A 17626-nucleotide genomic window follows, 5' to 3' on the forward strand; every position below is an offset into this window, starting at 1 on the left:
CCCATCTGCTCTCCTGCATCTGAAATGTGCTTCTGAGGAAACCTGCTTCTATTTCCCACGCTGAGACTGTGCCTCCCTGTCTTTGCTTTCCCAATAGACTCTCGGTACCAGACTTGCAGGAGAACTTCCCCTCGCTCTTGGGTGTCCTGAAGGAGTCTGTGCAGCTGAACCTGGCCCCCCCTGGGTATTTTCTGCTTCTCAGGTAAGAGTCTCCCTCCACATGCAGGGGGGATACAGTGTTCACTTGATTGCTGTAACAGTCTGACCTGAAGCTGATTGTCTCCCAACAGCATGCTGAATGACTTTGTAATAAGAACACCCAACCTGGAAAGCAAGAAGGACCAAAAAGACCTCCAGGTGTGTATGTGGGAGTGTTTGAAAAGGTCGGCCATCCTGCAGTGCCACACAGCTTCAGGATGCCACTGTTGCAAAGAACCTGTACGCAGAGCCTCAGCCTAGCTTCTGAGTCCCTCCCATTAGTGAAGAGGTCAAGCCGGCTTGGGCTGGGGTTTTCTCTGAAAGCGGAGTCGTATTGGAGCTGCCTGCTGGGGAGTCTGTGAGATGCCCTCCTGCTTGCCTGTACACTGACCTCTGTGAAACATGGATGTTTCTCATCCCAGGATACTTTCCTCAAAACCTTCTCTTTGCCCCAACATAAAAGCAATGTGGCCAGGCACTGGTGGCACACACCTTTAATTCCAGGAGAGGCAGGCAGATCTCTGTGAGTTCAAAGCCAGGCTGGTCTACAGAGTGAGTTCCAGGACTCTTACATAGAAAACCAAAATGAATGAATGAATGAATGAATGAATGAATGAACGAACGAACGAACGAACGAACGAACGAACGAACGAACGAACGAACGAACGAACAAACAAACAAACAAATAAATAAATAGCAATTATGTGTTCATAAGAAAATTCAGAAATACTAGAAACAGTGAAACTTACCCAGATATGGTGGCTCCTGCCTGTGATCCCAGCACTTGAGGGTCAGAATGCTAAAATTGGGATGCTGAGGCAAGGGGATTGCTATGAGTTCCAGGAAATCCCATGGCTACTTAGTGAGACTCCACTTTAAAAAAAAGTCATGATATAGTTAAAACATCACTATTCTACAGTTATTAATATTGATTAAGTCCATGGCTATTTTTATTTTTTATGAAAGGCTTCAGTTTAAACACATAAGTACAGTATTCTTCAACTCCAAAACCAAATGTTACAGGGAGCCCACCAGTTCACAGCCATCTGAAAGTCTTTATTCCAATCAGCCGGGACTACACTCAGGTATGCAGGACCAAAGCGTGGCCCCGAGCATTTAGACCAAGGGACTGTCAAAGTGAAAACCTCATCCTCGCCTCTCGCTCTGCAGCTGCAGGGGAGGTTTGCACAAGCCTGCAGTTTACAGGAGCTAAGGTGAGTTACCAGGGACATCTTGGCCTCAGGTCCTAGAACAGGGTTGGGTAATTTTCCACAGGATCCTCCATGGAGGAGATCAAATTCTAGTTAAACCTGAAATGGCCTGAGTGAGAATCCAGGAACCTCTGCACTGCACTGCCCTGCCACACTTACACATAAGACGCCGAAATCCAAGAATGCCCAGGTCCCTGTTAACTGACAGTGTCTGCCAGAACGCAGACGTAGCCTCCGGTGTTCTCTCTCCCTTCTCCCCCTCCCCCTCTCCCTTTGCTTTTTTTCTATTCTCTCGCAGTACTAGGGATCAAACCCAGGCCTGTGCACATGGCAAGACCCAGAAAAGTGTTCTGCCACCAGGCTGCATCCCAGCCCTTGGTTTTCATCATCATCGTTATTATTATTATTATTATTAATCTCAGGTTAATGTGCAAAGTAATGGTTTCATCATGGCATCTTCGTTGATCTGTGTCACTAGATTTTGTGCTGTTTGTTCCTCTTCCCCACGCTCCCTCCCCCTCCAGTCTGGTTCCTCACCTTCTTTTGTACTGAGTGAGTCCCATCATCCTCACCGTCTTCCACCTTCCGTAAGATCTCGTCTGCCCCTCTCACAATCCCATTTCTGGTTTCATCACACACACACACACACACACACACACACACACGCACGCACAGTGTACATACATACGTATAGAAAACTCACAGTATTTGTTTTCTGGGTTTATTTTGCTTAACATAATGACTTCCAGTTGCATCCCTCTTCCTGCAAATGTCGTCATTTCCTTTTTTCTTTGTGGCCGTGTAAAATCCCATTGTACACACGTCCGTGAAACTCCAGTGTACCACATTTTTCTCTGTCCATTTGTCTCTTTCTCTGTTTTGTTTTGTTTTGCCTTGTTTTTCGAGACAGGGTTTCTCCGTGTAGTCTTGGTGCCTGTGTTGGTTTTAAATGCGGCACCTTTGCTCTGTGAGGAAAGGTCGAGGCAGGACAGAACCCAGTATCAGAGCGTGATTAGGAGGCGGGGAGGACGGAAGAGAGTGGCCAGGCCTGTGGAAGACACATACGGAGAGGGGAGGAGTCTGGGTCCGGCTTTTTAGGGATTTCTCTGCACATGCACATGTGGGCTTACGGAGCTATATAATGCACAGATTGCGTGACCACACTGCACGCATTAAGTAATCACACAGAGCACAGATGATCTAAGACGTAAGACCCCTTGCTTAGCTACTGAACTACACGTGTGCGGTCCTGTAGCTGGAGGTGAGGCAGAATCCTAACAGCCTGTCCTGGATCTCTCTCTGGAGACCAGGCTGGCCTCGAACTCACAGAGATCCGCCTTCCTCTGCCTCCTGAGTGCTGGGATTAAAGGAGTGCGCCACCACCGCCACCCAGCCCATTTGTCTCTTAATGGACATCTAATCCGGTTCTCCTTCCTCCTAGCCCCTGGTTTTTGAAAAATGGTCCTCTTGCCTCAGTCTCCCATGCTTGGATTGTAGGCCCATGCCACCATGCCTAGGGCTGTTTCCCAGTCTGTTTTTGAGATGCTGAGGATTAACCAGAACTACAGAGCTATTGTTGGGTCCTGGAATTAACAGACTATCAACTCTCCAGCCCCGGGGGATCTGGCACCCTTTTCTGGCCTCTGCCAGCATCCACCCACACAGAGCTGTGTACACATAAATAAAAAATTACTAAAAGTTAAGAACACACACATATACGTGATTACTTATTAAGTGTTCCTTGCAATTTAGCTTCTAGGTGACCGCAAACAGTACAGTTAAGAAAATACCTTTAGCCCGCTATGCCAGAGACAATTGAACACCCTGGATCTCAGGAGGAGGATCTCAGGAGGAGGATCTCAGGAGGAGGATCTCAGGAGGTGGAGGCAGAGAATTGGGAGTTCATGGTTATTCTTAGGGCCAGACCAGCCAGCCTGTTCTACCTGAGACCCTCTGCGGGGAGGTTAAAGCCAGCCTTAAAACAGACAGATGCTAAAATATAGTGATTCTCTTAAGATTTCATTTCTCTAAGGAGAGAAACAAACAGTGAAGCCCACAAGAGCTAACCTTGCTGCGTAAAAACTTTTGTTCTTTAATTTAAATCCGCTTGTCTTTGTGACTTTTATTAAGAGTGGGCCAGTTTTTCTCTCTTTCTAATTTAGTCTTTGACAGCTTCACACATGGGTTTTGATCACATTCATTCCTCATTACCTTTCAGAAATTGCTCAGGTCCAGCCTCTTTAACTTCCTACCCAGGTGATAGTAAGCGGCGCTGGTTACCGCATGGAAGGGTCACGGTCACAACAGAACCCAGTGGGACTTTTGGAGCTTTATTAGGAGGGAAAGGTGGGGTGGGGGAGGAGAGCCAGGCCTGGCAGGGGGAGGGAGCAGAAAGCAGGGAGCATAGGGGGAACAGAAAAAGAGCAGAGAGAGAGGGCGGGGGTCCGAGTCCAGCTTTTTAAGGTGGGGATTGCGTGACCACAAGGCGGGTACATAGTCACCAGTGCCCACTGATGGCATAAGATGAGAGCCCCAAGCTGCGCATGTACAGGATCCTAACATTCCAGACTTTTTGCTTGTTATAAAAAGCAAGTGAATAGGGCTGGAGGTGCGGAATTTCCTATCCGAGTCAGGGCACCAAATGATAGTTATGGGCACTGGCTACTGTGTGGGAAGGTCACAGTCACGACAGAACCCAGTGGGACATTTAGAGCTTTATTAGGAGGGAAAGGCGGGGAGGTGGGGGAAGAGCAGAGAGCCAGGCCTGGTAGGGGAGGGAAGCAGGGGAGGGAGCAGAGCAGGGAGCAGAGCAGGGAGCAGGGAGAGAACAGAGAGAGTGGGGGGGTCCATGTCTGACTTTTTTAAGGTGCAGTTTGTGTTATCATGTAGTCACCAGCTGCACATGTACAGGATCCTAACACCAGGGGCTCAGAAGAGACGCTGCTAACGGCGGGGGTAATCTGTGGGAAAACAATCTAAGGACACGATGCTCTTTCGTCATCTACTTTATTCCTCTGAGGTTAAATTCTGTCTACACAGCTTCAATTCTGTTCTCATATTTAGCTCTTCTCGGTCCCTTCTTCTCCTGTCTTCTCATAACTATGACCCTTTTTCCATCTCCTTCCTCATCTTCATTCACATTCTTCTCCATCTTGGTTCTCCCCACCCCCACCCCTGTGTTCCCAGCAACCTGACTCTTTTTTTTTTTTTGGTTTGGTTTTTCGAGACAGGGTTTCTCTGTGTAGTTTTGGTGCCTGTCCTGGAACTCACTCTGTAGCCCAGGCTGGCCTCAAACTCACAGAGATCTGCCTGCCTCTGCCTCCCAAGTGCTGAGACTAAAGCCTGACTCTTAAAATACAAAGCAAAGCTTCCAAGCTCCCCACAAGAGCCAGAATAGCCAGCTTCATTTGCAACCCAAAAGGGGAGTGAATAGAGGAGGTAGTGTCACATTAGGCTTGGAAAAAGTCAGAAAGGGAATTTATGCGCTCAAAATATGTTCTTATAAGTGGTTAGGTGAAACATTATAAGTCTATCATAAATATGCTCAAACTACAGTCTTACAGGTGGTTAGGTAACAGATTCTATAAGTTACTAAAATAAAACTGCCTCTATTTTCCTATGCTGCCATGTACTGGCAGGGTGGGTAACTCAGCTTGGAGCTAGGAAACCTGCCTTATAGCTACACTGCACCTGGTATGCAAAAAGCCCTTTTGTTCTGAGCCAGTTGCTCTGGAATGCTGCTTGGGCTGTGAGAGAAAGGAGGGTCTGAGCTTCATTTGCACAAGAAACAAAGCTATGCCTAGGATGCTAGAGACGAATTTCAGGTAAATGCACTGTTAGGAGTTCTTGGAACCATGCATAGCACACAAGAAAATTATTACAGGAACCAGCTAATATACATATACACGTGTATGTGTGTGTATATATATATGCATATATACATATATGTGTGTGTATATATACATATATAGGTGTATATATGTGTATGTATGTGTGTGTGTATATAAAAATATATATATATATGCTAAAATATCACCAAGACTTCTTTTTTTTTTCCCGAAAAAACATTTTTTTAAATTACACTCATGATGTTAATCACATTTGTGGTATTCATAGATTACATTTGCAGTATTCATTCAATTATATATATATAATTTTTATTATTTAATTATTTTATATAATAAATAATTAATAATTAATTGTATTTAATTATTATAATTATTTATATCAAATGTCATTTCTTGAAGGGGTAGGAGGTCTTAATTACAGGCTTACAGCATAATGGGAGGACTCTGGAGGGCAGAAGTTCGCTACTGATGTTTTACAATCTTGCATCTAAGCTGTTAACACCCATTATTCAGGATACACAGACAAGGAACTTCCCTTAAGCATTCAGGAGGGTGGAACCTGGCAGGGAATTAGCATTGGGAGGATATCAAGGTCAAGGTCCACAAGCAAGGCAACAGTTACCCAAAACGGGGGCCAGGACCCTGCAGGTCCCCCTTTTATTAAAAAATGAGCTTCTGACTTGGGTTGCGTGGGATGTCAGCAGGTCACCTTACCCGTCATGGAGATGCCTGCCCAGGCCACACAGGTGCTCTGTCTTAGGTTGGTGAGTGCCCCCCAGGCATTACCTGTCTCTGAATACTCATTATCATACCGGCTCAATCGTGTGTGAGCTGCATGGTTAATTGCTGCCAAAGATCTCAAAGTGGCACTGGGCTTGCAATCTGTGTGTTCAATACAGAAAAGACCAACAGAGGTCCTATCTCACCCATAGCCAATAGGCTAAAGGCAACTGAGCCATTCCCTTCCTTATCGAGCCATACTGTACGTTGGAGTCCTTATAAGATAGTATCCCAAAAGCAACTGGAACTTGAGTTTATAAATTTATAATTTTCAAAACCAATCGAGATGTATATAACTACTGAATTAAATTTATCATGCCCAATAGAATGAAAGATTAACTAACTGTAGTAGCTACTTTTGTTGCCAGGGTCTCCACTGTGCTAGCTGTAGTAAGCAATTATGAAATGGTAATCCCAGAAACAGTAGCAGTGGTGTGCGCTATTGTTATAACAGCAACAGCGGCAGCAGCAATGTCAAATTCTCTTCTGGATTGTGTGGACATCCACTGGCATGGATACAACTCCAGGAACACGAACCACCAAGGCCCGTTTTTCTTGATCCAAGCATGACTTTGGCTGGCAGCTCTTCTGGAGAATCCAATCTCATGGCTACAGTTCCTAGGATTACATTAATGCTTGCCAAAGCTGGCCATATTGGGCTCTCAATCTCCATTGGCATCAGAAGGGTAGATTTTTCATGATGACCCATTAGGTCTCTGTCATGTTGGGCTTCAGCAACAGCCACAGGGTGCATTCAGTGCTCAGGAATCCAAAGAGGAACCTCATTGTCCTGAGGAAAGACATAAACAGAACTCCGGGGCCACACCAACACTAGGTCGGGTCTCCTCTACGTGCTAGTAGAAAGATCCTTCCATCGCTCCAGGGGGTGATTTGCAACAGGAGCCCTCCAGTGCTTATCTGCATTGGATCCTCCAGCAGAATCCACCGATAAACTCCAGCAGAATCCACCGATAAAAAAAATTTAAAATATATAAAACAAGGGAAAGAATAGAATGTGGAGAGGAATGATGAGTCCCTAGTTCTCCCTTTTTTTTAACTTTAGTAAAATGTTTGTTTGTTTGTTTGTTTAATATTTCAAATTTTTCTATTTTTATTTATTTTTTATTGTTTAAAATTAATTAATTTTCCAAAAAAAAAAAACAAAAAAAAACACAAAAAAAATAGCCGGGCGGTGGTGGCGCACGCCTTTAATCCCAGCAAGCGGGAGGCAGAGCCAGGCGGATCTCTGTGAGTTCGAGGCCAGCCTGGGCTACCAAGTGAGTCCCAGGAAAGGCGCAAAGCTACACAGAGAAACCCTGTCTCGAAAAACCAAAAAATAAATAAATAAATTAATTAATTAATTAATTAATTTATTTATTTATTTATTTATTTATTTATTTTTCTATTATCATCTTGATAGAGTATGTATTCTTATCTTAATAGTGAGATGTTTCATTGAGGCTTGCTCAGTTATTGAGTAAAACCGAAATTTATTATAAGCCACAGTCGTCCTAGGGACCTCCATGCTATATATATAGCCTTCATGGTTCTGTGGGTTGTAGTCTGATTGTTCTTTATTTTATATCTAGAATCCACTTATGAGTGAGTACATACCATGACTGTCTTTCTGGGTTTGGGTTACCTCACTCAGGATGATTTTTTCTAGTTCCATCCATTTGCCTACAAATTTCATGCTTTCATTGTTTTTCTCTGCTGAGTAGTACTCCATTGTGTATATGTACCACATTTTTTTTCATCCATTCTTCCATTGACAGGCATCTAGGTTGTTTCCAGGTTCTGGCTATTACAAATAGTGCTGCTATGAACATAGCTGAACATGTATCTTTATGGTATGAATCATCATTCCTTGGGTATATGCCCAAGAGTGGTATGGCTGGGTCTTGAGGTAGTTCGATTCCTAATTTTCTGAGAAACCGCCATGCTGATTTCCACAGTGGTTGTACAAGCTTTCATTCCCACCAACAGTGGAAGAGTGTTCTCTTTGCTCCACATCCTCTCCAACATTGACTGTCATTGGTGTTTTTGATCTTAGCCATTCTGACAGGTGTAAGGTGGTATCTCAGAGTCGTTTTGATTTGCATTTCTCTGATGATTAAGGATGTTGAGCATTTCTTTAAATGTCTTTCAGCCATTTGTGATTCTTGTTTTGTGAATTCTCTGTTTAGCTCTTTAGCCCATTTTTTTTTTTTTTTTTTTTTTTTTTTTTTGGTTTTTCGAGACAGGGTTTCTCTGTGTAGCTTTGCGCCTTTCCTGGGACTCACTTGGTAGCCCAGGCTGGCCTCGAACTCACAGAGATCCGCCTGCCTCAGCCTCCCGAGTGCTGGGATTAAAGGCGTGCGCCACCACCGCCCGGCTTTAGCCCATTTTTTAATTGGACTGTTTAGTATTTTGATGTCTAGTTTCTTGAGTTCTTTATATACTGTGGAGATCAATCCTCTGTCAGATGTGGGGTTGGTGAAGATCTTTTCCCATTCTGTTGGCTGTCTTTTTATCTTATTGACTGTGTCTTTTGGTCGTGATGGATGATTGTTTTGATGTATTCTTGGATTTGGTTTGCCAATATTTTGTTGAGTATTTTTGCATCAATGTTCATGAGGGAGATTGGTCTGTAGTACTCTTTCTTTGTTGCATCTTTGTGTGGTTTGGGTATCAGGATAATTGTAGCCTCATAAAAAGTTTGGTAGTGTTCCTTCTGTTTCTATTGTGTGGAACACTTTGAAGAGTATTGGTATTAGTTCTTCTTTGAAAGTCTGGTAGAATTCTGCACTGAAAGCATCTGGTCCTGGGCTTTTTTTGGTTGGGAGACTTTTGATGACTGTTTCTATTTCCTTAGGGGTTATTGGTCTATTTAAATGGTTTATCTGGTCTTGATTTAATTTTGGTATGTGGTATTTATCCAGAAAATTGTCCATTTCTTCCTGGTTTTCCATTTTTGTGGAGTACAGGTTTTTAAGTATGATCTGATGATTCTCTGGATTTCCTCGTTGTCTGTTGTTATATCTCCCTTTTCATTTCTGATTTTGTTAATTTGGGTGCTCTCTTTGCCTTTTGGTTAATTTGGCTAGGGGTGTGTTTATCTTGTTGATTTTTTCAAAGAACCAACTCTTTGTTTCATTGATTTTTTTTTTTTTTGTATTGTTCTCTTGTTTTCTATTTCGTTGATTTCAGCCCTCAGTTTGATTATTTCCTGGCGTCTATTTCTCCTGGGTGAGTTTGTTTCTTTTTGTTCTAGAGCTTTCAGTTGTGCTGTTAATACATTGGTATGGGATTGTTCCATCTTCTTTATGTGTGCATTTAGAGCTATGAATTTTCAGCTTAGCACTGCTTTCATAGTGTCCCATAAGTTTGGGTATGTTGTACTTTCATTTTCATTGAATTCTAGGAAATCTTTGATTTCTTTCTTTATTTCTTCCTTGACCCATTGATGTTTCAGGTGGGCATTATTCAGTTTCCATGAGTTTGTGGGTTTTCTATAATTTTTGTTGTTGTTGAGGTCTAACTTTAAGACATGGTGGTCTGATAAGATACAGGAGGTTATCCCAATTTTTTTTGTATCTGTTGAGATTTGTTTTGTGTCCAAGCATGTGATCAATTTTTGAGAAGGTTCCATGGGGTGCTGAGAAGAAGGTATATTCTTTTGTGTTAGGATGGAATGTTCTGTAGATATCTATTAGGTCCATTTGAGTCATAACATCTGTTAGGTCCTTTATTTCTTTGTTAAGTTTCAGTCTGGTAGATCTGTCTTTTGGTAAGAGTGGTGTGTTAAAATCTCCCACTACTAATGTGTGGGGTTTGATGTGTGTTTTAAACTTTAGTAGTGTTTCTTTTATGAATGTGGGTGCTTTTGTAGCATTTTGGAGCATAAATGTTTAGAATTGAGACTTCATCTTGGTGGATTTTTCCCGTGATAAATATGTAATGTCCATCCTGATCTCTTTTGATTGATTTTAGTTTGAAATCTATTTTATTAGATATTAGGATAGCTACACCAGCTTGTTTCTTAGGTCCATTTGCTTGGAAAGCCTTTTCCCAGCCCTTTACTCGGAGGTAGTGTCTGTCTTTGAAGTTAAGGTGTGTTTCTTGTATGCATCAGATGGATGGGTCCTGTTTTCTTATCCATTCTGCTAGCCTGTGTCTTTTTATAGGTGAGTTGAGACCATTGATATTGATGGATATTAATGACCAGTGATTGTTTATTCCTGTTATTTTTTGTGGTTGTGTTGTGTTGTCCTTCTGTGGTGTATGTTGGTGTGGGATTATCTATTGCTTGATTTTTCATGGATGTGTTTAGCTTCTTTGGGTTGGATTTTCCCTTCTAGTGCTTTCTGTAGGGCTGGGTTTGTGGACAGGTATTGATTAAATCTAGTTTTATCCTGGAATATTTTGTTTACTCCGCCTATGGTGATTGAGAGTTTTGCTGGATATAATAGTCTGGGTTGGCATCCGTGGTCTCTTAGTGTCTGCATAAGATTTGTCCATGACCTTCTAGCTTTCATAGTCTCTATTGAGAAGTCTGGTGTTATTCTGATGGGTTTGCCTTTATATGTTACTTGGTCTTTTTCCTTTGCAGCTCTTAATATTTTTTCTTTGTTCTGTGTGTTTAGTGTTTTGATTATTATGTGGCGAGGTGACTTTTTTTTTTGGATCCAGCCTATTCGGTGTTCTGTAAGCTTCTTGTATCTTCATAGGTATTTCTTTCTTTAGGTTAGGAAAGTTTTCTTCTATGATTTTGTTGAATATATTTTCTGTGCCTTTGAGTTGGTATTCTTCTCCTTCTTCTATCCCTATTATTCTTAGGTTTGGTCTTTTCATGGTGTCCCAAATTTCCTGAATGTTTTGTGTTACAACTTTTTTGTGTTTCGTGTTTTCTTTGACTGACGAATCTATTTTCTCTATTGTGTCTTCAGTGTCAAAGATTCTCTGTTCCATCTCTTGCAGTCGGTTGGTTATGATTTGTTTCTGTAGTTCCTGTTCGTTTAGTCAGGATTTCTATTTCCAGCATTCCCTCAGCATGTGTTTTCTTTATTGTCTCAAATTCATTTTTCAGATCTTGGAATGTTTCTTTCTTTCATCTGTTTAATTGCTTTTTCTTGGCTTTCTTTGATTTCTTCCCATTTTTTTGTTTGTTTTTTCTTCCATTTCTTTAAGGGAGTTTTTTATTTCCTCTTTAATTTAATTTTTCATTTCCTCTTTAAGGGAAGTTTTTATTTCCTCTTCAATGGAGTTTTTCATTTCCTCTTTAAGGGAATTTTTTATTTGCTCTTTAATGGAGTTTTCATTACCTCTTTAAGGGAATTTTTTATTTCCTCTTTAAGGGAATTTTTCATTTCCTCTTTAAGGGAATTTTTCATTTCTTCTTTAAGGGCCTCTGTCATCTTCTTAAAGTCATTTTTAGGATTGATTTCTTCTGTTTCTTCTGTCTTGGTATGTTCAGGTCTTGCAGGTGTAGAATCATTAGGTTCTGATGTTGCCATATAGGTCTTTATGCTGTTGCCTGTATTTTTACACTGGCGTCTACTCATCTCTTCCTCTGTGCGGTGCAGGTGGTGTCTGTATCTGAGAGTGCCTCTCTTGGTCTAATTTTTAGTCTTGGTTCAGTAGGGGTTCTTGGTTAAATTGGTGCTATTGGGCTATTTCTTCAGGGGTAGCTGATTTCGATCTGTGAATTATGTACTTATGATTCTGGTGATCTGGTTTGGTGGCTGGGCAGCACCTTCTTCTGTGTTCCCAGGTCACGTTTTGTTCATTTGTCAACTCCTCAGGTGATCTTGTTTCTTCAGACTTCAAACTATAAGTACTGAATTCTCTCCCAGATGGATTTCAGCTGAGCAGGGTAGTCTCACCAACACCTCCAAGTTGTTGGGTTTCGCCCTGGGTTGGTCTCAGATTTGTTCTGGTTCCGTCCCACGGAGATAGCTTCTTCCCTGAGTGTTGGGGTTAAAGGCCTGTACCAAGCTCTTGATTAAGAGCTTGTTTTCACTAGCTCTTCAGCAGGTAATAGCTCAGTTTCTGGTCCTTATGCAACGGTGTTTCAGCCGCCACCTACTGGGCCTGCCTGCCTCTGCACCGGGCTTGTCTGCCTCTGCCAGGCCTACCTGCCTCTGCGGCCGCCGCTGCGCCTGCCTACCTCTGTGGGCCGCCGCAGGGCCTGTATGTCTCTGCTGACTACCGCCACCAGGCCTGTCTCTCACCAAGACTTCTTAAGCCATGGCTTGACCTTCTGAAAAGGCCTTGACTTTTCCAAGTTGTAGCTTTTGTGATAGTAGCTGGATTCCATACATTTTCTGCGGCCTACAACTCTTACCCTCTCAGCCTCCTCCTGAGCCCCTCCCCACAGGTGCCCTCCTGCTCTCCTGTAGGTGGGTCTCCTGGAGCTTGACAAGGGCTGCCTGCATGAGCAGGTGGGAAGTCACTTGGAGTGTGGAAAACTTAATGGTTATACCACAAAGACACCAGCTCCCTCTGCCCCATAACCATGATGTGTCTGGGAAAGCTTTGTTCCAAGAATGACGTCCTAGATTCTGGTTTTCTGTATGTGCATTAAGTTTTGTTCTTAGAATATGAATAGTGCCCCCTTTTATAGCCAGCTTAATTAGATACAAATCATTTCTATAAAACCAGTGGTTTATGGCTCTCCCAGTGTAGTTTAGAACTTTTATAATTCCTAGAGGGCTTTAGTAATGTGTGTGCTGTTGGTGCTTTTTAAATCCACTGTTGACGTATTTGTGTCCACTTTAGGCTAGGGACAAGAAAAAGAAAGAATAGGGGCTGGAGAGATGGCTCAGAGGTTCAGAGCACTGGTTGCTCTTCCAGAGGTCCTGAGTTCAATTCCCGCATGCATCTGTAATGAGATCTGGTGCCCTCTTCTGGATTGCAGCTGTACATTGTTAGTTATTATGTGGCGCTGTGTTATTCATTAGGCAGCACTGTTTACTGTGCAAGAAAAGCCACGAGGTACAACAAAACCCACTGTAAGAGTTTATTAGGGGAAGGAGACAGAAGGGGGTGCTAGGGCCTGTGGGAAATGATTGTGCAGGACAAGACAGAAGGGATAAGATGGAGCCCGCTTTTTATAGATTCCCTTTACACATGTGCATATGCCACGCATGGGCATCGATTACATGATCACCTACATGGATGGTGTAGGACGTAAGGCCCCAGGATGACTAAGCCTCTTCCTTGGACCGCGCATGTGTGGTCATGTAGCTGGGGGAGTGGCCAGGAAGGAATTTTATCATACGTGCATTTAGAGCAGTCATATACATAAAAAATAAATTAATTAATTTGAAAAAGAAAAGAAAAAACAAAATTACATTTATTGAGTTTAAAGTTTCTGATAAGTATATACCACTTAATTACAACCCTCTGGAATTCAGTTTGTATCTGTCCTGTGATGCTTTTCCTGAGAGACATGAGAAAACATCCTCTAGCCCCAGACAGGAGCAATGACAGACCAAGAGAAGGGACCCACCAGAGTCCCACTTGGTGAACCGCTGAGTTTTACAGGGTTACGTACAGGCGTATGGGTGAGGGGCTACAGGGGCAGAAATCACTCAAAGACAGCTGTACCCCGGAGCCCAGCCCAGCGTGGGGGACAGCTGGGGACCTGGACCACTGACAGCCTGCAGGCAGATGGAGGATTGCTGAGTATCTGTTTCCTGGCTACTCAGTTGATGTGAGCCTCTTCCAGGCCTCTTCCAGGCCACTTGGCCAGTCCCTGGCTTCCCCAGGCCACTTGGCTGGTCTCTGCCTTCTCTAGGCAGCTTGGCCAGTCTCTGGCTTCTCCAGGCCCCTTGGCCGGTCTCTGGCTTCTCCAGGCCGCTTGGCTGGTCTCTGGCTTCTCCAGGCCGCTTGGCCGGTCTCTGCCTTTTCCAGCCAGCTTGGCCGGTCTCTGGCTTCTCCAGGCTGCTTGGCTGACCTGGGGATCTTCTAGGCAGATGGGCTTGTCTGATTTGCTAGGCAGTTCATCCTGTCTGCCTCCTGACACTCTCTTGTCCAAAGCCAGTGAGCCACCAGTGTCAACTCTAGAAGTGACACATCCATGTGACACTGTCATGAATTGTCCATCCATGGTCACCAGGGTTACTAGAGGCCCCTGCCACAAGGCCTGGTTTTGGGTTAGAACACTTGCCCATAAAGTAATTAATATATTTATATAAATAGGAAAGTGGATGTATGGATACTTTTGGTTAAAATAGTTGGAGAGAAATTCTTAGTTGTCTCTGGTTTGCCCAAAGCAGTGATGTGCCTTCTAGAAAGGACCGAGTCGCGGCCAGCAAACACACCCGGAGGCTGAGCCGCCAGCCCTGGTGACAGCCCCAGTTACTGAGATGAGTCTCTCGGCACAGCCAGGGTCTGGGAGGTGAGGCCCAGCTCTGGAGGCAACCCGCTTTCGCTCTCAGCATCGTAGAACCACGGGAAGCCAAAACTAGAAAAGACGGTTTTTAAAAACAGTTCCCAATTGTTAGGGCTCTGTCGCAGCTCTGTGGCATAACTGCTTCTTACTCTGTTGGTTGTTTGCTTTGCGGGGTGGGGGAGGGATGGATCCAGGGCCTTGTGCGAGCCCGGAAAGCACTTGCGCGGCCCTCCACAGGCTGTATGCTGAAATCAAGGTCCTGGTTGGTGGCACTGTTTGGGAGGATTGTGGAGTGGGAGTCTCTCTGGAGAAGTGTGTTACTGACATCATCTTCCGGTTCACTCTCTGCTTTCTGAGATGAATGGGGGACATCCAGCTGGCCTCCGCAGGCTACCATGTCCTCCCCAGGAGCTATTCCTTCCAACTGTTAGCCAGAAAACCCCTCCCCCTTGCCCTACTTATTTCTTGTCAGATGCTCAGTCACAGCAATGGGAAAAGAAACTACTAGAATCCCCATTTGAGCTAGGCTCAGCCACTGGTCCCAGTACACCAGCCAAGAGGGCAGACAAAGGGCTCCGGTGGCCCCAAGTCCATCCTCAGAGCCCTGACGGGCACTTCAGGTTTATGTAGAGCAATAATTGAGGCAGGGGCAAGAGGTGGTCACGGCAGTCCTGGCTAAGGTGTGGTCTGGCTGTGGCATCCGTACTGGTTCTGTGGGTGTCCTCACTTGAGGGGCACAGTCCGGTTCTGGTGAGACGGTATTACAGTTGGCACAGCTCAGTGATACTGTGAGGCCCATGTCATGAAGATGTTTATCCACTGTCATGTTACAAGAAAATAAAGAGGCTCATGCAGAGCCAGAGAGGGTCAAGATGGAGAGGCAGGGATGCAGTGGCCAGTGCGCTCCATCCTTAGTTGTCACCTTGTGGGGCTCATTACCAGTGATTGTCCCTCAGGTGCTAATCACAAGCCCCGGGTTGGGGGGTGGTGGTATTGTTCTGTTACTTTGAAACTGAGTCTCCCGACGTAGCCCAGGCTAGTCTCATTCTCTGGGCAGCCCTCTCACTTCAGCTTCCAGAGTGCTGAGATCACAAGCTGTGCCACCTTGCCCGGCCCCGGGTGATTTTGTCTGAGCTTCTCATTGGACTGTAAGTTAGGGTTCCCAGTCCCTCCTCTAACTGGACAGCTTGGAAGCACAGTTGCAGCTTGTTACCAAGGACACCAGAGGTGAAGAGCCACTGCCCAACACTGTCCTTCCAGGACCCCACTGTCGGTCTGCAGGCTCTCCCCTCCCAGGGCTGGTTAACAACCCCTTGAAGGGCTGTGGAAGCTCCCGCATGAAGGAGCTGAGTGGGGTACTGGCTGTCAGTGGTCAGTGCGAGTTTGAGGGGCAGGGCTGTACATTTCAACCCTCTCTTCCCGCCCTGGTCTTTGCATCCCTGAAGCCCTCCAGGGACTCGCAGACACTGGTCAGATTATTAACATTCAGAAGGACATTTATCGTTTTGTATTTTAAGGATTTGGGGGAGTGCTATCTGTTAATCCCAAAGATTGGATGAGAAAGACCACCAACCCAAACCATCGTGGCCAAATTAATTAAAGCACGGGCGGCCTCCCCCTAAGGTGGGGTTTGAGAGGTCAGCATGAGATGTGAGGAAGACAAGGTTTTTACAGGCTCAGCAGGAGGCAGTTTCCAGTGGGGGTTTGGCGGGCAAAATAGGCAGGGTTCTAGGAACAGGACATGAGCGTAACAAGTTAGTCTAATGACCTCCTGAAACAGACATGACTGCAAGGTGGTCCTAACAAGGCAGTCCTAAGAACCTTTTGAAACAAAGATAGTGCTGCAAGATGGTTCTAGTAACTTTTTGAAACAAAGACATGGCTACCCTTTCCTGGAACAGGAGGTACCAAACCATTTGTAGTTAAGGTTACAGGTGGGGCACAGCCCAATCCTTGAGAAACAGAGGTCAGTCCTAGACAGGAATGGGCCTAGTTTGTCTTTCCTGTAAGGTGGCTACTAAGCCCAAGATGGAGGCAGGCTGGTTCATCGCCGTCGAGAATTTTCAGAACTGTATACCAGGAAGAACTTGAGTGTCACACCCATGGCTCGGCCCCGAGACTCCTGGAGGCGCCTCTCAACCACAGTCCGTGCTATGGCATTCCTTCTGGTCATTGCCTTGGGCGAACCCAAGTTACCCACCAGCTGATTGCCCCGGGGGGTGGGGGGGTACCGGGCTCTCACCTCTACAACAGATGTGTTCTTACAGGTAGTGCAGCTGTGTTCACAGGTGCAGGCCCGGGACCCTTGGGCAGCACTACAGGGTCACACAGAGCACCGCCCTCACCTCGGAGGGAGTCGCCCTCACCTTGGAGGGAGTCGGCGGGGAGAGAGTGACTAGCCTGGGAGCAGCCTCGGGTTGTCCTCACTACCATGGTCCAGTAGAGAGATGGCATCGTGAAGTTTGCATGGCTACAGAACTCAGACAGCTAAGACTCAAGGCATTTTCAGATACACGAGTGGAAGTGTGAGCCGTGGGGACTGAGGCACGGCTCCACGCTGTCACCAGCTTAGTCTGAGGAGTTTTGTTCCCCTGGAAGCTGCGTCCAGGCAAGCCAGGACTCTTGGCTTCTACACAGGAAGATTTTAGGACAAACCAGGGTCACACTGTTGTAGCTTATTAAGAGAAACTGCAGTGCAGATTCTAAGCGCAAGGCTCAGGGGAGAAAGGGACTCTCAGGGAAGGTAAGTGTGGATAAGAGCTTCTCAAAGGCGGGTCTTGTGTACTGTCCTCACAACAGCTGTGTGCACGGTGCTGTGGCTTCCAAGCGACATCCTCAGAGTGTGATTCATACGCGAAGGTTAAAGAATTTCCTTTTGTTAGCAAAGTTGTGTGGTGGGTCTATGAGGGCGCTGTCCAGGCTTAGCGATGAGAAGTGTCAGTGTCAAAAATCACAGCTCCCATCCTAAAGAGAACGAGAGATCGTTTATACTGGAGCCTGTAGCACGGATCTTAAAGGGTCTTATTAATGAAAACAAACCTGAAGCCAGGTACTGGGGTGAGCGCTGGAAGATCAGAGAAGCAGAACAAGCCACAGCTACCTCACCTCGCAATTCCTCAGCTGATCCTGTTTCCTCGGGCCAGAAGCCTCTGTGTCCTCATCCGAATGGATCTCAGCTGAACTGTTACTCAAAAGCCTAAAAGCTTAACCAG

General features: G+C 45.1%; 1 protein-coding gene across 8 annotated transcripts in view; it reads left to right on the forward strand.

Moving 5' to 3' along the window:
* Dop1b (DOP1 leucine zipper like protein B) overlaps positions 1-17626 on the forward strand; it is a 119296-nt gene that overhangs the window by 76611 nt on the left and 25059 nt on the right. For 5 of the 8 annotated variants that reach the window (XR_013043883.1, XR_013043884.1, XR_013043885.1 and 2 more), the window contains 2 exons: positions 95-202; positions 291-357. Coding sequence is in view for 3 of the 8 variants with exons in the window: in XM_042259573.2 (XP_042115507.1) it covers positions 95-202; positions 291-357 (175 nt within the window). In the remaining 5 variants the exon portion in view is untranslated. The remainder of the gene's footprint in view (positions 1-94; positions 203-290; positions 358-17626) is intronic. The other 3 variants (XR_013043886.1, XR_013043887.1, XM_006981347.4) reach the window with 1 other exon arrangement.

Source organism: Peromyscus maniculatus, chromosome 12, assembly GCF_049852395.1.
Source record: "Peromyscus maniculatus bairdii isolate BWxNUB_F1_BW_parent chromosome 12, HU_Pman_BW_mat_3.1, whole genome shotgun sequence".
Taxonomy (NCBI): Eukaryota; Metazoa; Chordata; class Mammalia; order Rodentia; family Cricetidae; genus Peromyscus; species Peromyscus maniculatus.